Genomic DNA, 23,112 nt, shown 5'->3' with positions numbered 1-23,112 from the left:
ACATGCAAACTAGCTTGTCATTCTTCTTGGAAAGATTGTGTAAGTGTTAAGATGAAAGCAAGCTCCAAGTAAGTGATAAAAATAACTTCAGCTAAAAAGCTGTATGAGCAAGAGAATTTAAAAGAAAGCTGGTACTTCTGCTTACGTGGTACTAAGATATGCAGAGATAAAAGCTTACGTAAAGATTTGTATGAATCTTAGCAAAAAAAAAAGTATTTTCATTGCCTAAAGTGCACTTGGTTTCACCTGAAATCTCAAAACCAAACTATCACTGGTGTGTTTGTTTGGGGAGTTAACCTTGTACACCAGTGCTCCGTTTTACAAGACTTCATCAAGTCACACTATGTTTTCGATACTATTGGATGTTGGAGAAGTTCACTGTCTATTACTGGTTTTCACACTGTCCAGGGACCATTTCTTGTCTCCTAGTTTTTCATATGTTAAATGCATTAAACATTAAATGCTTACACAGTGCTCACCCCTGGCACATCCAACTTCCCTCCCTCTACACATTTCACTGAAAAGACTGTCAGGGAAGTCTAAGACCCCCAAGCCTGTGGTTTTTTAACCTGAAATCAGGGAGTCTCTCCTGAGGTATAGCCTAACATTTTCTCTGCCTGACAAAGAAGTGTAAAAAAATTAGGGCCAAAGGCTCTGGACATCAGCCACAACCCGGAGAAGCTGTGTCAGAAAGCTGTGACATGTGAAAACAGTTTGTCAGCTAGCTTGAGAATCAGTGTGAAGGAAGAGAACAGGATGACCCACTAGGGGGAGAGACAGACTGACCAGCTGACACTGGAGTGCCCTGGGATGGATGAGAGAGGACACCTGATTATCTTCTCCAGGTCAAGAGAAGGAAAGGAGCTGCTGACAGAGAGCGCAAGCAGCTGGGCACAGAAGTCATCCAAGGGCCACCAGAATGATGAGCAGACCTCTGAGATTTTTGGGTTCTTAAAGAAAGTTAAAGTTAGGCACAGTTCATATCTTAGTGGTGTTATGAGGTCATTTCAGCAGAAATTGCAAACCACAGAAAGTTTTTTGTCTCACTTCTGGGTTGATTTATTAATGCATTTGGGGTTTGCACTGAATAATGCATTTTGGTTATAACATATTTCTAATTAAGAAGAGCAAAACCCACACAAGGTATGAGGCAGAAGATGGTGTGAGGTGTGTTACTCTAAGCAATATTCTGTTGCAAGGACTACAAATAGTTACCGTGTGTGGCCACAAATGAGAAATGTCATTGATTTTGGCTTACAACTATCCTTCTTTACAGCTTGAGCTCAAATAAGAGGAGGAGGTAATACATACTTCTTACCTGGATCTTTTAACTCTGATGTCAAGCCCTAGGAAATATTATGGAAATTCCCAATGAGTACTGTGTCCTGCCTCACTGAAGTCAGTGGTGGCCCTCAAACATGTGACAGAATCTGGCTTTGAACTGATTATCATACACACACCTGTGAAATCTCAGGCTTTCAGGGTGAGGCACCTTCACTCTCTCACGCCTGTTATGGGTTTCCCCAAAGGGCTGCTGTACCTCATAAACTTGTGATGCCACAACCCAGTCTGTCTACCAAGGTGTCCAGTGCTGCCTGTTTGACCACACCTGTAGGGCAAATGTAATGCTCACGGTGTGTAGATACAAAAATGCTGCTAGCAAGGATTTTCTTGCTATTTTCTAAGTCTGTGAGAGACTTTTCTCTCTCACAGAAGAGGTAGCAGAGTTATGTAAACAACCAAGCCACCTGCAACCTTGAAAAGTCTTGTTTATGGTACAGTAGAAAAATATTTTGACAATGGATGTTTTTGGATTTTAGCCAATCACCCCCAAGGGGTGGCTGATCATTGTCCAATTAGACTATGAAGAAAAAAGTCTATAAAAGAGTTTGTAAAATAATTAAATGAATCAATCTTGCTGCACAATTCCTGCCTGCTGGATCTTCTCTCCTCCTCCTCCCTATGGCTGTGGGACACAGTGATGTACCCTAGGGCCCAGACCTGCGGTAACAACGGTGGGCAGAAAGGAAACTCTTTGCACAGAAATCAAGTGATTTACTTTTAGTGTAACTGAACTTTTTAGCACCGTAATCCCACAATCGTTATTAGTCTGCATCTAAATATCTCAGAAAAAAAAAAAGGAAGACAAGCGGAAAAAATAACAAAGACATTAATATTTCTGAGCAGAAACAACAACAATAAAATATGATACTACTACTACTACTAATAATAATATGTCATCCAAAACAAGAAATAGTTACATTTGTTCAGTCAGTCAGTCCCTCATGAAATGGTCCCTGTACACCTCTTGCTCTTTCCCTGCTTCTCAAGGCCTCTACTGTCATTCTCAGGCTGTATTTCTCTGTGTTGCAGCATCATGTTTGAAAGAATAGATACTTTTTACTACTATCTGTATACAAACTGTGGCTATGCTCCAAAAGGTAAGCCAAAGTAGGACAAATTAAATATAGCCATCTACTCAGAAGAACTGCTGTTACAGCTAAACCAAGTAAAAACAAAGCTTTGGGCAGGTCACAATGGGTTCTGACAAAGCCAGGCTGGCAAATGTCAGCCCTGAGGCCTTGCACGCTCAGCACAAAGCCAGTGACCCGGCAATGGCCATACCAACTCCATGTTACTGGGTCACAAGGTCACAGAAGACACTTGGGAAACAGTCTCCATTTACAAGGTTACAGAAATATCCCCCTTATCATATTCCCCTGTAACAAGAGGTAGTTTTCAGTGAATATTTCACAAGACAATACCAAGAAGATACAGTAATTTATTACAAGAAATGTTGATAATTTTGAGCTGGAGATAGGCTAGAAGAATTCACCAGCTTCTCTTTCCCTCACCAGCCTTCCACATAGGGCAACTTCGTTCAGCCCCAGCTTTTGAGAGCCAACAACCTGACAGGTTGGTATGGAGAAGCAAAGAGGTGTGCTGTAAGGAAAGGATTATGGACAAAGGAACAGATTTATTCTCCAGCATGTTTACACTGGGAAAGAAACCAAGGTGCTAGAGACTTCTAAAAGAGAGGAAGTAGTCCTTAGGATTGGGAAGTCTGTGCTAAGGGAAGTGATCCAGAGAAAAGAAAGAGAGGCAAGGAAACTGAAAGACCAAAAATACATTAGAGTGGGTTGAAATTTCTAAGTTGGAGGGGACTAAAGCAGCTCCTGGAATTAAGAGCAGTGCCCAGGCATAACTTCATGTTCCCACCTTCTGCCAAGAGATGAGATGATCTTCCACCTTACAATTCCATCTTCTACCATAAACAGCTGTTACTGATATTTTTTTCTGTATTCTTTTTAGAGAACCTGTGCTTGGTTTTGTCACAAATATTCCATCCCATCTGCAAACTTTGAGGGCTCTTCATGTCTTCCATGCCCCTGCTGTAACAGACTATTCATATCCATATTCCTGAACTGCTGAAAAACCTGAGGGACTCTCCAATAGCCATTCTTAAGAACATTTTGGTGCACAGGTTGTAATAAGAGGAGAAATGTGTTCATATTGAGCAATTACAGGTACATCCGAGCTAGGTGCAGAACCAGCAGCCCTATGAGCTGATAGTCACAGCTCTCAGCTGCTGTTTGTCCTGAGCACAGGATGGTTTTCTGACCTCACAGGTTTGTGTCTCTGAAGCAAACTGTCTGTGTGATGATACTGTAAAGGTGCCTGGGGCTGGCAGTGATGGGTTGCTTGGAAACCACTGCCTTCAGTATCTAATGGGCAGTAAAGAACACCTGGTAGGACTGTAAAGAAATTTTCCAGCTCTTTGGAGGCATATACTCATGGTGTCCCAAATTCACTTAGATTAGATGGAGTAATTTAGTATTATAAAAGGAAGTTTATTGTGATTTTTTTCTCAAAGCTGTATCATCCTGAAGTATTGCAGGATTTCTGTTGTTGTTTCAACACATGGTTTCTGTGGGTTGATTCTCACTTGTCATACTGCTTAAGCATCTTAAATGAGAGCTAATGAGAGATCTTGAAAAGGGTTAGATGAATGAAACTCCGGTACTTAGTCAGAAATCAACATCTGGTTTTCCCCCCTAGAAGTGGAAGAAGCAAGGAAGAGTAGATGTTTCCTACAGCTTCTGTGGGTTGTCTTCCTTGTCCTTCTGTCAGCTACTCCCATTAGGAAGGTATAGTCCATTAGCTAGATCACAGACCTCTACACTTGCTAGATGCCAAGGGCAAATCCAGAACAAGCCAGCACTTTTGCCGCTCTCACACCAGGTGCTTTTCCTTACAGAAGGAGGGGAGCTTCATGAAGTCAGAGAGCCAGAGCATGCACAACCTCCCAGTACTGCTCCTGAGTAGGCAGAACTTCAGTTTCAGGAACTTGTCTTCCTGTAGAATGATCTTTCAAGTTCCCATTTTTAATCTCCCAGAAGCCCTCATCAAATCAGATTTCTCATGACCCTAGCCTGGGGGGTAGGCCAAATGGAGGACATCTAAAATTCAGTCTCACACCTTCTTAAGTCTGGGCTGTCCCATGGTAAGTCAACAGAACTAAGGAACACTGTGAAAGCTCTGAACCTGTCAATCACAGGCTGGAGAAAAGCCAGAAGGAATCACCAACAGCACCACAATACACATTATTATTTTTCTTTTCTAACTCTCAGTGCTCCTTTGCAGTGCTTTGCACAGTATTAGTATAATTCATTTATTTTAAAGGTCTGGGAGGTGTTTTTGAGGATGTGCACGTTTGGATATTTTGTTGCACATGGCCAAGAGGCCTTGGAGTAGAGTAAGGGCAGACCTGGATAAGGTCACAGTGTCACAGGCATCATGCTACAAAAGGACAGAGAAACATGAAACAGAAAAGTGGAGTACTGTGAAACATGTTGGATGAAAATGAGTAGCTGGAAAGTTCAAGCCCTTCACACATGCTTCAGAACTAGGTAGGGAAAAGTTACTAAATGTGAAAAGTGGTACTTAGTAGTTTTACTGTCAATCTGATATCAATGGTTTCAATACAGCTTGGTCTCTGGAGAAACAAAAATTGCTTTAGATGTGCAACATCTCATTAGAAGATCTGTTCTACAAACAGCAGTAATTTCCTTATTCCATCCTCTTTTGAATAGTGATCACCTTTCCACCAATATAGTGGAGCAAGATTGAGCTATATATTTTGGCCTATATATCCACAGCATCACACCCAGCCCCAGGAAACCCAGGTGACATCAAATCTGAATGTTCCTTGGTGGTTTTTCAGTGGTATTTGCACCTGACAATATCTCAGCACATGAAACCTAACCGATCTTGTTATGAGTAGATTGCAAAATTCCTTTTTACCAGCTTTACTTTGTGTCAGAACCCTTGAAACTGAGGAAACAGTGCATCTGCTACCTGCTTTATTCCAAGATTATTACACCTGAAAAGTAGATTGTCATTGACAAGTTTCTGCCTAAAAAAAAAATGTGTAATTGAAGAGATGGCACTACCAGCTTGTTATTACTATCCTGTGAATGTAGTGCTCTTATCCAGAACTCTTTCAGTGCATACAAGTGCAGAAATTTTTGAACGTTGCTTAGTGTCGCCATAGATTCTTTCCATCACATATAAGAGTAGCATAAAGTCTTGTGGTTCAACCCATTAAAAATAAATTTTCATATTTAGAGAAGAGGCACAATGCTTCTGGGTGCTCTGCTGTGTAAAGCTTCTGCAAGCTTTACAAGTGCTTGGGGTGATGCTGGGTGTATTTGTGTCTCTGTTCTGGTACTTCTTACAATAATATTTTGGCACCAAGGTTGAAATTTATTTTTGAAATTTTTAGGAAGTATAAAAACATGCAATTATATTTTCAGAAGGAAAGGTAGGATTAGGAAAATATTTAACATTTTTATTACCCTAAAAAATAAAGTCTTTGAACAATATCTAGGTTGTGTTTTCCCTGATTTCATGTGTTCCCTTGATTAACTTTTAAAAATGTGTTTGCAGTAATACTACCTCAATATAAATGTTATTTTTACCCTGTAAATTTTTACCAGGATTTGGAGAGAAGGCTTCCTCAGCAGGAAACTGGAGATAAGACTTTTTTTGCTGAAGAGCTTCAGGGTGCCTCTCAATTCCATCAGATATATTTTACGTGATACCCACTGAAAAATAACCAAACACCCAAAGTTTCCTTATCCTAATCGAGGCTTGTAAGTCATTAGACAGACTTTCAAGAACCAAGACAAAAAAGGTGTAGCTAATGTTTATTTAAAGAAAGCATTTCAAAAATGGCAGAAAATAAAGATATTTGGGAAAAGAGACAGAGCCTACTTTGCTACAGGCCATTTTGTGGTGGTTACATTTAGCAGCGAGTGCTGGAGGCACAAAGTTGGAGGTCCCACAGCTCCAGAGGTGATACAGACCCCCCACCTGCTCTGAGGACAACGTTTCCAAGTGTAGGAACCTCCATGAGTGACAGGTATAGGGGACACCTGGAGCCATCGTTTTGTTATTTTTGGAGGCATCACTACCAAAGGCTGCTCTGGGCAGCAGCAGTTCCAAGGATTCCAGGGCTGCGCCCCTGGGACCATCCCACAACAAACAGGGTCCTGAGGGCTTTTTTGTCTGGGAGCTGAGGCAAAGGGGAAATGGTGACAATGGCTGAGGTGATTCCCTCTTTGCAATGTGAAGCAGTCCCATGCCTGTCCACTTCCTCACTTTCCAGAGGGGTGTTACACACGTGTCCCAGGGATGCAGGGATTCAGCTTCCACAAGCAGAGCATACTTGGGGTGAGGCAGAAGCGATGCTTTTGTCAGAGGAGAAAATAGATACTACGAGAAACACCCTGCTTGCTGAATTGTATTACGAGAGCTCTAAAACTTAATTAAAAATTATTCTGTGGCAACGTATGGTCACCATTTTACAAATGCACCGGTGCTCTTGGGAAACCAATGTCACAGCTTCTTATGTGGCAGTTCACAGCGTATCCCAACAGGAGGCACAGGCATACTGCATCTGCCAGGGGATGCTGCACACATGGTACAACCTCCAGCACCACAGCAGACCTCTGGCCAGCCCCTCACACCAGCAGAAGGTGGCTCAGGTGGGCTCACAGGGCCCCTGCACTGTCAGACCAGCCAGAGAGCTGGGTGGGTGCTGAAAATGACTGTCCAGCCCCGGCACCTCCGGCAGGGCTGGAGAGGACACGGCCACAGGACTGAAGGAGTCCTTTAAGATGGGCCTTGAATGTCACGCCAGCGAAGGCGTAGATGATGGGGTTCAGGCAGCAGTGGATGAAGGAGATGGTTTCTGTCAGCTGCAGGGCCAGCGCTATCTGGGAGCTCGCCTTGCAGTCATTGATGATGTGCAGGCTCTGCAGAGAGTCGAGGAACAGCGCGATGTTGAAGGGAGTCCAGAAGAGGAAGAAAACAATGACGATGATGAAGATCATCTTGATCGCCTTGACCTTGTTTCGGTTTTTGCATTTTTGCAGGTTTTTTAGTATCTGAGTGTAGCAGCAAACAAGGATGCTAAAGGGAATCAAGAGGCCTAAGATGTTGGCTGCAAACTGAGAAGCAACCTTCCAGGTATTGTCACCTGGGGGGTATGTGGGGACACACTGCAAAGCCTGCTCGATCTCCAGCTCCTGGCTGAACATGATGTTGGGCACAGAAGCCAAGCCAGCCACCAGCCACAGAATCAAACTGATAATTATGCCATAAGTGGCTGTCCGTATCCTCATGGCATAGACAGCATGGACAATTGCTATGTACCTGTCTACACTCATCAGGGTTATAAAGAAAATACCGCTATAAAAACCTGTGTAGTAAATGCCAGCCATTGTCTTGCACATGGCATTGCCAAAAACCCACTGGTCTGAAGCATAGTGGGCTTGGAAAGGGAGAGGCACAACAAAGAGCAGATCAGAGGCTGCGAGGTTCAGCAGGCAGATGTCAGTCATTGTTGTCAGCCTTTTCCTGGTCAGGAGAACCCAGAGGACCAAGGAGTTTCCCAGGAGGCAGAAGACAAACACGAGGCAGTAAAGAATTGGTAGAAGGAGGGATTTAAACCTGCGGAAATTGTTTCCTTCATTGCATGGAGCAGTGTTTTCATCGTATCCATAGTCATATTCTGTTGTGCCAAGGAATTGGCTGGTGGGATTCATCTCAGGTACCTGTGCAGGAAAGAGAAAGGGTTAAAAATGTCTGGCTGTCCTGGCACAGCACTCCCATGGTGGCTTCTGCCTCTGTCTGTGCTGTGTTGAGTCTGTGGGTCAGCTTCCAGGCAGAGGGGGACTACGAAAGGCAGTCTTGGTCTCACTGGGTGCACAAGAGCAGCTGTACCACCCAAAGGGCTGCCCTGCAGCCTGCTGATTGTTCCTATACATGTGTGACTGTGAGCACTGGGATGCTCTCTGTTTTCCTGAAACTGCTTTAGACCCAGTGGACCAGCACCTCATCATTACAATGACAGGGAAAAATTCAGGTCTCTGAATAGTCATAATGATAAAAAAATTACAGATCCTGCATCAGATCTAAGGTTCTCAATTTTCTTGTGCTCCCTGGGGTGGGGAAGCTTTTTGCCTGTAGCATAAAGACCCTCATAAAAGTGTTTTGCCTGAAGAAGCTGTCACCCAGCAGCATAACCTCATTTTTAGCAGAGCTGATCAGGGCCAGGTACTGGCACAGAGTGCAGAGACATGCAAGCTACTTTTCCATGGGTGGGTCCAGGATTGGATACAGAAAACTCTGAAGCAACAAGGAGTTCACAGGGCTGCACAGCAGTGCCAAGCTCTGGGCTGCCACTGAGCTCCAGGGCAGCTAGTGAGTAGCTTGGGTTGTGCCTTTTGCTGCAACACAGCAGTTTAGTGCTCCTGCCTGTTCTGTCCAGCTTCAGTTTTCTAGTGTAGAGAAAACCAAAACATTAGCGGGAGTGTTTCCCCTCTCTCTCGTTTCTGAAAAACTGCAATGAAGGCAGCCTCAAAATAGTAAAATAATCTGACGTGTTCTCCAAGAGTGAGTCTGTGCTTTAGCCAACTTTTTTATTGTTTCAGATGTCAGTTCATGACCCCTATAAAAGTGGATTGGGTTTCCAGACTTGAGTGTTCACATTTCAAGAGGTGATTCTTTCAAAAGGGTTTGGTTTTTCACTGCTAAGACATTTGAAAGTTTATGCTGTGCTGCACCTATGTTGCACCTGCTTACAGGTTGACCACATCTTGAAAGAGCTTCAAAGACACACAGTTTCCAGGAGGGAAGAATAATTTGTAATAATCACTGCTGTTAAGGTGGAGCAATAATATGAATGGAAGTGATTCATTCTATAGAAGTGGAGGATGTGCTCTCCTGAATTAAAGATTACTGCCTGGGGATACAAAAAGAGAGAGAACAGGGAAAACTTTTTGTATTGATAGAAAGGAATCACAATTCACCCCTTCTTGCCAGGCTGTGCCACTTGTGGGGGGAACAGAACGATCTGTACATACAGCCCAGAGGAGTGTCAGCGTCCATCCTCTGCTCCAGGTATGGATCCTGCTCATGCCTCACTGACCTGCCTCAGCTCTTCTTGGAGGACAGTTTCAATTGGCATGTGCAATGCAGAGAAAACTGTTACAAATACAGCATTCAACCCCACAGAATTCCTTGTTCAGAAATAACAAATAATGTGAGAAAGGCCATGCTGCATCAATAGTGTAATTCTCTACTGTATTGAGCTCTTAGCTGTAGCTAGGACATCTGCATTATTAATTTTAACTTTTTATAAGGCATAAACCTTTAAATATGAAGTTACTGAGTCACTAGATAATGGCTCTTCTTGCAGCAACCAGCAACAGGTAAAAAATATTTCCTGCTAATGGTTTTGATGTGTGAAAATGACAGGCTGTGACTAAGTGATGCAGCACTGGCTCACGTTTCTTAATTGCCTGTCTAGGACCTCTTAAAAACAGTTTGTAGATTCAACTATCAAAACTAAAAAACATTCCAAAAATAATGCATACTGTGTTATAGATACATCGATCTATAAGTATGAAGATAGATATGTAGAGATAGATATATCTAGATTTATAGATATAAAGCATCTACTTCCAGCAAAATTCAAGTGTTTCTCCTGGGTTGAACAGAGACCAGAGATGTTCTGCTTCCGATCCTTACACCATTAATACCTTTAACAGCTCCCAACCAGGGCACAGCATTTTCCATTTTCTCCCTTCTCCACATCACTCAGCAGAACAGTCAAACTGAAAAAGCAGTTTTACAGAGGATATCAAGGGAAAGGTAGCTGCTGCAGGTCCCCTGGTTGGCACAGTGAGCGCACTAATAGCACATCGAATATGGATGGACTTTACCTTTGGCAGCAAGACGCCTCTACTCTCTCGGATGGCCCTGGTCCCCTTCTGCTTGTCCCCTGTTGCTCAGGCTCAGGGATTTCTGGGAGGTTTACTTCACCTTCACTTCACTCGTGCAGAGAGCTGAGATTTGGTGATATGAGGGTGTCGGATGGGCACCTGCCAGATACAGAATAGCTTGGAGGCAAATAGAAGATTTTGTATCTGTGGTAAACAGGAAAAGAGTGAGAGGGCTATCGAGCACCTTCTGTGAAACGAGTAGCAAATACATCGCTTTTCTAACACGGTAATGCGTAGCACTCCTTTTAATGTGTTTGCTAAAACCCCTTCTTCACAGCCACCCCTGTGAAGTGGGTTTTAAGTGAAAAACTTAAAAGTTGAGATATCTCCATCACAGGAGACATGCTAATAAATTTGCAGCTTTTCACAGAGGCTGATATGGAATTTCCTGGTCGCATTGTTTTAGTTTTTCAGTTTCTTCAGCTGATAACAACTTATATACTGCATTCTATTTATATCCCTTCCAATTAAAAACTTACTAGCTTTTTGAGCAAAATAAGGAATCACAGCTACTGATACCACTCTGCCATAATTTTTTAAGCAGTTCTTATTTAGTGGGGTATTTCAGTTTCTTTGCTACCTTGGGGTTTTTCAAGTTTATTTTAGTGACTTGAGGATGGAAAAGGGCAAAATATTGAAACAAAGACAGGCTTGAAATTTTTTGTTTTATTCAATTGCTTTAAATTACCTATGTTTAGTGGAATACTGTAAATTGTGGTGTTTCATAAATCAGACAAATGATACACTTTTTATCCATTAATCTCAACAGGCACCATTTTCCTGATTTTAAGAACATGGAGAATGCCAGAGGTTCACTCAAGAGCCCCCAAACAAGCATGGGGCAGACTTTTACTGACGTTATTCACATGTTCTTTGGTTGCAGCTCCAACCCAAAGCACCTTTACAGTTGCTGGTTGTCGCATAAGTGAGTAGTGAAAGAGAACCTGAAAGAGAAGAAAAGCTAAACACTGCAGGCAGTAAGGAAAAGTGAGAAAATAGTCTGGGGGGAAAAAGGAGCAGTGTCATGAAGGACCTGGCACTAGTCAGTAGCACAGTCAGAAAAAACAGACCTGTCCCATCAGGTCTTCAACATGCTCTCAGTGACCAGGGCATCACTCTGCCTCCAAGTACCCAATTGGTCTTACTACACAAGAGAGACTAGCTCCTCTTATTCTGTTTATTTTTTTTCAGAACTAATTTTTGAATATTGTTGCAACAGAACTTTTTTTTATTGTATTCTCTAGATACTAATTATATGATTAATAATATGTCAGTAGTATGTCCTGGTGCTACAGACACACAGTATGATATAATGTAGCTTTGTTCTATTTAGGTTTATTTACATTTGTTTAGAAATAAATAAGGTCAGTTTTCATTATTTCTTAGGAACAAAACATTAGTAAATTAAAGATGCCTCCTCTTCCATCATATGCTTTTTTGCATTAGTTTAGTTGATAAGTTATTAACACATTAAAAAAAAAAAAACCAATAGTTTGACATGAAACCAATAAAGGAAAAAGAAATTTCTGCATTTTAAAACATTAGTACATGTTATAAAATTGAAAAAATTTTGCATTTTTTCCTGAGTTATTTTCTGCTGCAGAAATTACGATCTCGCAAAAAGATTTCAGTTCATTCAAAATGCATATTTTTAAATTGGGAAATCTTCCAGCTGTGTATTTTCACCATCCACAATCCTGCACAGTCAGGCAAAGGGAGGCATGAAGCTGGAAGAAGCAGTAGGGAAACATCAAGGAAATGCTGCATGTGTTGGAGAAAGTTGGAGCAAGCAAGAAAATGGAGACAACCTAAAAGGCAAGGAAAAGAGCTTGAATTCAAGAAAACAAAAGCTAAGAGAGAAGTGAGCAGGCCTGGTGACTGATATGGCTGGAGGATGGCTGGGCTGGCTGCTGTACTTTGGGCAGGCCAAGGCAGCTTGGTAATAAGGAGAGCAAGGAAAAAATTGTGGTGGGGACAGTGTTCTGGAGGAAAACAGTAGAATTATGGAGTCTGATGCTCTGCTGTGTTTTGGGAAGTGATATACAGGCGTGAGTTTCTGGCCCTACCTGTCTTTCAGAAAGGTTTATGTGCCTGCTCTTCTTCTGGAGTGGTTTGGTGTTCCTAACACACAGCCAGAACCTGAGCTTTTCTCAGCAGAGAAAGAGAATTAATGAAAGAAAGCAGAGGATGTGATTTGTCAAAAGCAGTGAAAGGAATGAAGTGGAGATGGGTTTAGGAAAGGTGCTGTTTCTGACTGGCAGGTATGAGGGTGGGTAGGAGGGAAAACCCACAGGGGTGGGCTTGGGAACTGAAAAGACGGAAATTATGATGTTGGCTGAAAAAGTGATAATTATGATGACAAAAACTAATAGGAGATGTCTGTGTTGGGGGACAGGGAAGAATTACAGACAGATTTTATTTTTCTCCCTATGTTGAGCCCTACTGGGTCTCCTGCAGGTCACCCAAGAGGAGCATGGGCAGGCAGAGCCCTGCTGGGCTGAAGGGCAGTAGAGATAAATAACTACCAGTGTGTTCACAGACTGGGGTGCTGCAAGATGCAGGTGTGCTGAACTCCCCTTGAAAGCTCAGAGGAAGGTATCTGGTGGAGAGAGAATGAGAGGTACACATTTCCAATTTTCTTCATATCAGCTATAAGCTAGGCTTGTATCTGTCCTGACACTTTTTCAGTCTGTGAGTAGCAAACACCACACTCTGAGTTACACAGGGGCCATGCAGTCAAACCTGGATTTTCTACCAAGCCAACACACAGCCCTTTGTAGTTCACCTACAAAGAAACAAAGAAAATGTGGTAAACCAGCAAGAGGTGGTAAGATGGGAACACACAAGTTAAAGGTCACCTGCATCTGAAAGTGCTAAATTCAAACAGAAGGAGGTGCAGAGAGGATGTGAGGTGGGAGGATGAGCAGTGCAAGGGCTCAGTGTGGTAAAGCAAGGTCGTGGAAGGGATACATTTGCTACATACAGACAAGCCAGTGAGGACACAGCCAGGGGGAAAGAGGATTTTCTCACCTTACAAAGAGTACAGCCATACCACAGCAATATTTACCCCCTTGGGCTCAAGTGAGTTTGCTGCTGGGGCACTGGGGCTGTGGAGCAGGCTTGCTGTGGGAGGAGAGCCAGCCAGCTGGTGTAGAATGGTCCTGGGTTAAATGTCTGAAGGGGACGCATGACCCAGGGGCTCTCATAGCCAGGGACAGGACAGCAGGCACCAGGCAATCCTTCCCAGGTCCTCAGGATGTTCCCAAGATGCTGGGTGGGAGCTGAGGAGCAAGAAGGTCTCAAATCTATTTGTTAAGAGCCTGTGCAAAATCCACCCCAGAGCCTCCTTCTCCGGTAGCCCTGACTGCTGCCCTGCAGTGTCCCTCCAGTTCAATTTTAGCTGGTCCCTAATACCAGGGCTAGCAATGTCTCTCCATACTCTGGTGGGATCTCCTGTGAGAGAGAAATACCTTACAGCAAAAAGGAGACAGCTGGTTGTGGGTATCTCTGGTGCTCCAGCCTATGGCCAGTTTGGGTCCATGCAGCCACTCAGGACTGTGAGCTACAGGAGGGAAGAGCCATATGGCATCACCGCTTTGTGAAAAGGCTGATGGAGGCAGTCCCCACTCAAGTTAAAAAACATAGCAAAATGTTGTTGTATCAGGAGCTTTGTTTTGTCTTCCCATGTTTTGGCAGTGGCCATCAGGGCCAGCCTGCATGGGCCACTGCAGCCCCAGAGAGATGGCAGGGCTGGGGAGTCTCCAGTGGCTGTGCACCACACTGCTCATGCTTCCCCTTTAGCTGCTGCCATTCCTTTATTTACACTCGAAGTAGCAGTTTCTGCTGTTTTGTGTTCTGTCAGAAAAGTTGCTTCAGTGGGGGAAAAAGACCAGTGCAACCCTTCATGTAGCTGAAGACACTGTCAGCCCAACCCATCAGAGTAATGCAGACTTAAACTCCTCCAGACTACTCAGAGCCCCAAGGTCAGGGAAGAGATGCTTCACTGAAGCCCTATGTTACATGGAAAGGCTATGGCAAATGCTGCAACCAAAAGGAATCTTGCTGTGAGACAAACAGCACGGCCACATCTCCAGCTCCTACAGCCAGAAACCTTCACTGGCAGTGGAGACTCCCCGTGCACACCAGCTCAGCCTCTGACATCAGCCCCAAAGGGTTTCCTTATCCTGTGCCTTCCCTGCAGCTCCTCAGCCTGGAGGAGATGGTCAGCTTAGCTGCTGCAAAACCCCTATGCCTGCTCTTGTAGGAACCTCTCCTTCCTCCTACAGACAGTCTAGATTAATTGAGTTTGAATACAGAAAGGAAACTGTAGTTGCCACAGAAAGCAGCACCAGCAAGAGCTTGCTTTGGCCTCAGGAGTGTCAGCCACAAGCCCTGGTATTGCTCTTGTTGTTCGCTACGGAGGATGGGAGGCAGCTTTCTGACACCATGGCACAGGCTCTGGTGTTGGGGTAGCAGCCATTAGGAACATATGGGAATAAAAGCAGAATGAGAGAGCCTACCTGGTAGGGTATTTTCCTAGAAAAGGCTAAGTATTTCCTGGGTCTGCTCACTACCATAGCACCACCTGGAAAGTGCAGGACACGTTTACCTCAATGCGATGTTCAGCTTCCACCTATCTCAGAGCTGTGGTAACCAGCCAAGTCAGGCGCTGTTCTCCAGAAAGATCACTTTCCTCTGCCTTTGCTCAACAGCAAAATAAAAGAAGCTTCTTAGTCAAAAGGAGGCCTTTCCCTTTCAGATCTGTTCTCACGTTACATCTCAGAGGGCTTACTGTGTCATATTGGAAGAGGGAAGAGATGACTTAGGTCAGCAGAGGAAAACAGACGATTAACTGCAACAGGGGTTATGGGATGTTCAGAGATGCTGGGTTGTTCAGCTAAAATGCCTTGCAAAATACCAGCAGTCATCACTGTTGGTGAGAAAAACAATGAGGACAGCTCAGTTTTGCAGCAGGTAGAGGTGGGGGTCAAGGTGAGCATGTCCTCTGCAGTGTGGCAGGTAGCACTTTGATGAATGTCCCACCCCAGATTCCTTCTCCTGGAAATCCCTCTGTCCCAACAAACCTCTCCCAGGTGTCTCTGCTTCCTGTATGGACCAGCAACTGCCCTTCCCCAACTGCAGCACCCTCAGTGAATTCCTTGCACCCATCTTCCTTAGGGCAGCAGGGATGGGCAAGGGGGACACTGAGCCCTGGATGTGCACGGCTGGGAGTCCCCCATGAGGTACAAGAGGAAACGCCACACAGGAGCTATCTTTTGAGGAATCCTTGCCTGTTTTGGTTATTTTCACAATGTTTGGGTCCATCAGCATCAGCTATCAACACACCATCTTAGCAGGACCGCATTATCTTAACGAGAATTCATTTCATCCGACCACTTCCAGTGTAGAGGTAAAAATATGTCATATGGCAGAATGGTTCATTTCCTTTTCGCAGTGAGAATAGCATATTTGTATGCCCATGTACAAAGGGCGGGGTGAGACTTTGTGACCAGGTAAGATTCTGAGTGATGGGTTTTTTTGACGTCAAAAAGGTATATTTTTGTTGACTAAAATATCTCTGAAAGTGCCAAGTTGTTTGAGGAGAGGATTTTCCCCCTCCAAATCAAGGGGGGAAAAAAGAACAATTGCAATACTTTGTTCTGAGAAGTCCCAGACAAAACACTGCCATTTGTCATTTTCAAATACAGCATTTTTTTATAAATAACCTCTTCTTCTAACCCTTCTTCCTCAAAAACAAGCAGACTTCAAAGCTTCAAAAACTTTCCAGTAGAACTAAGATGTGTCTGTTGTGCTGATAGCAGGCAGAAGTTTTCATTTCTCTTTTCAGCTTGATCAGCAAAAAAATTGACACCCTCCACTGAAATGTGGAGTTGTATTACCGTAACAAAGCGCTTGTCTATGCAGACATGTGCAAATGTCCACAGGAAAAACCTATTTGGCATTGTTCTGGCTCTCTCTCCTGCAGCAGATGCTCCGTGCAATAAAAAAGGCTGTGAGCCAGAGAATCCTCCAAAAACTGTGGCTGAGTTTGTGTGGGAGAAGCAGCTGGAGGTATTTGGTGAGGCTGGACCAGCTCACTCTGCTCCACGGTCTGCTTTTCACTGCCGGCACCGAAGCCACAAGGATTATGGCTCTGACAGCTGCAGCCTTGCACAATCGTTTGGTTTCACCCAAGCAGAAATCAGTGCGTTGCAAAACTCCCAGCACAGTAACTCATTCATAGCGTGTCAGCAGTGAGTGGAATTTCTCACCCAGGCGTTACGAGAGGGTAATTGTGGGACACAAAGGAGTAAACAAATACAGCTCTTGCGGATGGAGTCTTTGAGAACAAAAATCTTCTCTATCTGTCCCTTACTTGACGCTTATTTTTCTCACCCTGGAGCACTTAGGTTGTTAAACCTTTGCTGTCCCAAACCTTTGGTTCACCAGTGCACAGGCACCTCTCAGATTTGCATCTGACAGTGCTTTGGCTGAGGGTGGAGAGCAGAGAAGGCTGCAAGCAAGAATCAGTTGGAACAGAGAAATCACAGAACGCCGGGCTGCATGGGACACTGGGAGTTCCTGGAGTCCGTCCCCTGTCTTGAAGGCAGGGGCAGTGTCCCACTGTTCCTCCTGCTATGCAGTTGTTCAGCCTGCTCCTACAGCCCCTGCTTTCCCCCAGCTTCTCCTTATGAACCATCCTAGTGCTTCTCCAGATTCACTCCTAGTAAATTTGTCTTAATCCAACACTCTCCTGGTATAATTTGAGCCACTTATTTACCTTAGCCTTGGAGGAACAATTAGTTCTAGGTATTTTAAAATATTATAAGATAACGTTTTCCATCAATCTTAACAGCACACAATTAATATTTTTTCCTCTGAGGTCATGCTTTCTAAATGGTTAATTGTAGTTGCTATTCTTCTTTGGTGACTATCCAGTTTTTCTTAATATTTTTGTGCATTGCAGTGCCCCAAACTAGCAAAGCAGACTGGAAGAGTCACCTGCCCGGGGTAGCTGTTTTCTTTTGCAATCACGTAGCACTGGTGGATTCACAGTTCTTTCGTGCTGGATGTCAGCCCCCAGATGCTTTCTTCAGAAGTGCTGCCTTCCCCATACTGTCCTTGTGGTCTCAGTTGACCCTGCCCATGGGGAGAAGTGGTCGTGTGTCCTCAATGCACTGCAGCCCATTGCTGCCAGACTTTTTCATCTGTCAAGGTCAATTTAAGCAGTCATCCCGTCCCCCAGTGCATTTTTACCCCTTCGCAATATGATGGCATATGTAAAAATAGCACAATCATGCACCAGACCTTCATCCAGAGCAGCAAAGTGCAGCAAATGCAGGTTTGTGCAAGGGCAGGGTGCAGCCCTGGATGCAGGATCCTTCTGAGTAGTCCTCTTGTCCAGTGGCAACCACTCAGGAGTTTGTCTGAGCACCCACATAAAGGCTGATTGAAGTGCTCAGAAAGCTTGCTAGCTCTGAGGTATGGGATACCACTGCTTTGCCCGGTGGCATGAGCCTGTAACTGAGGCTGATTTGACATAGTGGCCTCTTGACAAATCTGTATCAGCTCCTACTTTTTTATTTTCCTGCAGCCTGCTTATTCCTTCTAGAGCTTTCCAGCAACTGTAGTTGCACTGACTGGCACGTAATTCCCTTTCTGGCATAAGCTGATGGCTCCCCACCAGATTATCAAGGGTCTCTGTGCTGGCTGGCTGCCCAGAACTCACCACCACACTTTGGCACTGGCCACACTGGCTCAGGGCAAAGGTGGGCACTGGCCACCACCACCACTGCTGGATGGCTCCACACCAGCAGCACCCAGTTGCAGCTGCCCCACCCTGCCAGAGCACAGCTCTGGTCCTGGCACCGAGCCAGGCAGCGCCTGTCAGATACCCTTAAAAACCACAAGTGGCTGCACCACTTCTGCCTCTCAGCTGGCCTCAGACCATGCCAGCCCCATGGCTGTGAGGAACCAGGAGGCCTCAGGGTGGGAAGCACCCCGTGTGGGTACCAGGGCCCATGTCTGTCTCCATTTTTGCTGCAGGAGCCTCCTCTGGAAGAAACTCCAGATGATTATCAGATTTTTAAAGGAAAAAAGGTGAAACGCATGAAATCATGCTGTTAAAACAGGGAACTCTGTGTAGTTTAGGATTGGATTGATGACTCAGGGACCCTGGATTCAAGCCTGCACCCTTGCCACTGGCAGGCTGCTCTCAGCACTAGAGCATCATGCACTGAAATCTGGGCATCCGGCATTTCCCATCTTGACCACAGTGGCTACAATCTTAAAGCAGGCATCTGTGCGGCTTTGTCCTGTCTCCTTCAGGCCTCTGCCCTTGCCAGGGGCACGAAAAGAGGCTTTGTTGGGGTAGCACACACCCACGCTGCTGCGGTGTGAGCAGAGTTGTGAGGAGAGCTTGGCAACGCCACTGGTAAATCTTTATCTGAACTGCTGGTAAACAGGAAGCTGGTGAACATCTTTACTATTTTTCTTAGGTTTTTAGGTTCTTTTGGTCTGATTTTCATAGCTATTCTTTTTCGCTTGCTTCATCTCAGGAAACACATTTTTCTGCCACCTCTTGCAGGAAATGTGCAAGATACCAAGTGCTGAAAACCTCAAGGTTCGCTCAACCCTTTCTACGAGAGGTGATGAGTCAAAGAGCCTGGTAATGAGGGCTTCAGAATGTGTTTGGGAAAAGCTGGAAGTGCAAGAGTCAAGCTCACAACAATAACCATAAGGCTAAAAGAGTTTGACAATGCAGAATGCAGACACTTACACACCTTTGTGCCATGTTCAACGTGGGGTGGCTTTTCAGCAATATCAGAGAGAGAATTTCAAACCTTTCTGGTCAAGACATCCAGGGGCATATGTCTCTAACAAGGTGCGGCACCAGGCTCTTGGGATCTCATTTTCCACACCAAAGACCCACCCTGCTGTCCACACCAGGCACGTCCACCATCCTCACCACTGCCCAGCTGCTGTGCTGGGCCCATGAGCCAGAGCATGTTGGGGGAGAGGGAAGGCCCTTGCACTCAGTGTGCAGGCACATCATGAACAAGCAGGGCAGACTGTTCTACTGTTCATCAGGTACCCCTGTCTTGTCTTAAGCTGAAGGCAGCAGTGCAGGTACAAAACCTGCAGGGATTAATGCTCACCACGTTTAAACTTTCTCCTGATCTTGCATGGTGCTGCTCGAGAGAACAAGCAAATAATCAAGCCCCTGCTGCTTACAGGGAAGCACGCCAAGGTTTGCCAGCAGGACCCAGGGGCTGCAAACGTGACTTCGGCTGACCTTGAACTGACAGAAAGGAGTTTGCTTTTTGCATTCACCTTCTTACTCTCTCTTCACCACAGCAGTGAGGAAGATCACTTAAGCTAGACAGGATAAAACAGATTCCCACCACCTACACCATCCTCCTCTCCTCTGGGCTGGGGATGGACATGCACAGCTCAATGAAGATAATAGATACAGCCTAAAATGTTCAAAAAATAACAAATCCAGCAAGAAGCTGGGTTGAATAAGAGAAAGACGAGTCACTTTCCGGTATGCAGATGTGTGGGTCAGGTTTCCTTCTCGATATCAAACTGCAGCTTTATTTTTTTCTGGTGTGGGTTTCAAATGAGTGGGATAAAGCAGATGAACTTTTCCACTGCATAGTTAAAATCTCTATTTCCTTTTACAACACATGAATTTTCTTTTGCTGACTCTTTTCTGATAAGCTCAAATAATTCCAAGGACCATCAAGATTTCCTGCCTTGTAAGCTGGTAGGCAGGAGAATAAAAGGTCAGAAGTTTCCTTAACTTTTTGAGGGTCTTTCTGAGCAGGACCTAACTCAAGACCAGACCTAATTCATAGAGAAGAAAATTGGTAATGTGTCCATATTTCTTGGACAGAGAAAAGGACATCTGAGAAATCCCAAAGTCAAGACCTGAGTCACAGTGCTCTAGGCACTCTTTGAAGAAAAAGAAAGCTCTTGAATTAATCTCAAATAGTGTTCAAAACAAAAAAAATAGTGTTTTGGGTGTCTATGCTTCCTAAACTCAAAATGATCTCTGCTTGCTTTACCTTTATTCTCTCAAATATGTGCAAAGTCAACAACTCCAAACCCAGAAAGCCCTACCCAGTGCCAGCTTTCTCTAAAGAAGAGCCCAGCATGTAAGTGGGGGGTAGTCAGCACTGGGAAACCTTTGCACCCCATTTTGTCAATCATAGTTGCCATAAGCTGGGATAAAGTAAGCTTGTCTTTTTGACTATTTAGGACTTCTATCAGTAAAATGGGTCTGAAGATGGAACAAACCAACCCTTGTTTGTTCCTGCTATGGCTCTTTTCAGCCTGGAAAATTAAAAGCAAATTTAAAACAGAAATTCTTCTCTGTAACATAATAAAATAGATCCACAGTCCATGGCGGCAAAGTGAAATCCCATTATGAAAAAAAAAATGCACAACATTTTGGGGTTTTCTTTGCTCTTTGAAATGTGAATAGGTATTGTGATAAGACATCAAACAGCAGCTGACCACATAAACCAAAGGAGGTTAACACTTAATGTACTTCCCAGTAAGGCATGCTATTCAACAGTATGAGTGTGCTCCCATCACAATTTCATTTATGCTCTCGCTGTTAAGCTTGGTATAAAACACACCTCTTTGGACAAAAGAAGGAAGTGACTGCACAAGAAAATTACGTGTTGGTCTCCAGGCTCTCTAGAAACCTGTGACCAAAAAGGGTCATGAAATCACAAGTGATGTTAAAAACTCAGCCCTGGGTATATCTGCAAGTCTGACATCCAGTCTTGCCTTTAGTACAAAGTTGGTTTTTGTTACTCTTATGTCTCAAATCCTAAGCTATGGTCTGAAGGTGCTGGCAGACAATAAGATCACATAAATGGCCTTCAGGTGTTACAGAACCCTAACAGAAGTACATTCAGCACCATCCATCCTGCTGATCCCAAGGGTGCTCAGCAGTCCTCCAAGAAACTCTTTGGGAAAAAAATTTACACAACCAATACAAAAATAACAGAGGGACCCGGAAAGGATTTGGAGAGGTTGGTGTAGCAAAACAGCCATAACTCCAGCTAGCACAGCTCCAGCTTCAGCATGGCTCTGCTGTCCTGAAGCATTACAGGGGGCACAGCAGGGAGGTCTGCCTGCTCTGGCTGAAAATCGATCTTATGCAAAAAGCAAGGGCATCCAATCTTCCAGGAAACAAAAAGTTTTCAGCAGCATCAGCAAAGTGACTGGCTCACTATGCAGTGCAGGGCTGAGACACAGGCTGTGGGGAAGAGAGGCAGCTGGGCAGGCAGCTGCTTCCTACTGCTGCCCTGACATCCCCCTCTGGCTCCTTCGTGGCCACAGAGTGCACATTGCACTGAAAGGAGGAGGCTTACCTGTGGTGTGAGAGCAGAAAGCAGAGAGTTGCTGCAGGCAGAGAGAAAATCCTGCTGTCATAAAAAGCAGCCAACTCTGCTGGCAGTCAGGACACACAGGTCTTACACTTCATTTGAAGTGTTTTCAGAGAACTAGAGAGGAGAGAAAGTATCAGCCCTCTGGCCATCACCAAAGTGTGAGCACACAGTGCCTGAGCTGAAAACATCCCCAGCATGCCTGTGTTTCACATCCTCTCTCATCTCCAGCACAGGCACTAGGGACTGGATTACCAGAGGTGAGAAGCACTGCAGAGCTAACAGATGCACCAGGTCATCCAGAGCCGTGGGTGCAAAAACACAGGCATCAGTCAGGGGAGAAGGAGGGACCAACTTTCGACATAGCCTCTTCCAAGACAGTGCAAAGGCAGCTGCATGAGCAGCAATTAGGCTTCACAGAGTCCAAAAAACAACAGGCGAGCATCAGGAAGAAAACAACAGGCTGTCCTAAAGATAAAATACCATCACTGGTCAGTCCCCTCGTAGCAAAGTGCCAGAGCTTGGGAAAGTTTTCCTCAGTACTTGATAGGTAAAGCAAATTTCCATGCCTTTGAGCATTACCTACCTCTCAGCTCAGCTTTGCTTCAGTGTCCTCCTCCTCCTCAGCCGACAGCTTGTGCTTTAGCAGGACCTGTGCAGGAGCCCGTGAGGGAGCAGCTTTCAGTGCTACAGCGTGCTCAGCAGTTGCTGGCTCCTGAGGCTGTAGGGATGCCCAGATGGAGCTGAAAGCTGGCATGGGGACAGCACTGGCTGCCTTTGGGCATTGAGGTTCCCCCCCTAACCAAATAGTCAGATATAGTCCAGTTTTCTGGAAAGAGTGTTTCTGTATGTTTCAATATATGCGAGCTGTTGTTTCCCTGACTGCTGCAGCTGTCACCCAGCTTCTCTGTCTCTAATTGTGAATGTGGTCCTAGAGTGCCTACAGATTTCACGGTACATGATTAAAACAGGGAAAATGCTCCACATTGGAGCAATGCTGGAGTAGAAAGCACAGTGTGAATTCCCCAGTCCCAGCTGTTCCCCAGACAACGTTAGGTGTTTCTACACTTGCACAGCCTCTTTTCCTGTGTCCCATCTACCACTCTGAGTAGTCCTTTCCTCTCTACTGGACACCACCGCAGGTGCCTCAAGCAGAGGATGGAAAGGGGCATGAGGACGCTCAGGGAAGAGCCAAAGGAGGAGGGATAGAGACAGCTGTATGGCACCTGTTCTGGGCATCACCAGCCCACGGTAAAATGCAGCCCAGTGGTGCCTCTGCTGCCCACAGCCCTCCAGCAAGGGATGTCTCCACAACAGCCTATTGAGTGCAGCCATTCCTGTGCCAGCCCCTCACT

General features: G+C 44.9%; 1 protein-coding gene across 2 annotated transcripts; it reads right to left on the bottom strand.

Annotated features, from left to right (window-relative positions):
• Positions 1-6,227: 6,227 nt before the first annotated feature.
• On the bottom strand, positions 6,228-22,428 carry LOC104689280 (C-C chemokine receptor type 8-like). Of its 2 annotated transcripts, XM_010399348.3 has the most exons (3): positions 22,344-22,428; positions 10,293-10,451; positions 6,228-8,120 (listed from the first exon to the last, which is right to left on the bottom strand). In XM_010399348.3, the coding sequence occupies exon 3, from the start codon at positions 8,109-8,111 to the stop codon at positions 7,056-7,058; it is 1,056 nt and encodes a 351-aa protein (XP_010397650.1). In that variant the 5' UTR covers positions 8,112-8,120; positions 10,293-10,451; positions 22,344-22,428; the 3' UTR covers positions 6,228-7,055. The 2 variants fall into 2 exon arrangements, with proteins under 2 accessions (XP_010397650.1, XP_019140967.1); XM_019285422.3 differs by lacking the exon at positions 22,344-22,428 and having other exon boundaries at positions 10,293-10,505.
• Between the last annotated feature and the right edge of the window lie 684 nt (positions 22,429-23,112).

Source organism: Corvus cornix, chromosome 2 (genome assembly GCF_000738735.6).
Source record: "Corvus cornix cornix isolate S_Up_H32 chromosome 2, ASM73873v5, whole genome shotgun sequence".
Classification (NCBI taxonomy): domain Eukaryota; kingdom Metazoa; phylum Chordata; class Aves; order Passeriformes; family Corvidae; genus Corvus; species Corvus cornix.
This window is presented reverse-complemented; position numbering and strand designations above follow the sequence as displayed.

Coding starts and splice junctions, on each gene's coding strand:
- LOC104689280 (XM_010399348.3), bottom strand. CDS start 8,111: ATGAATCCCACCAGCCAATTCCTTGGCACAACAGAATATGACTATGGA.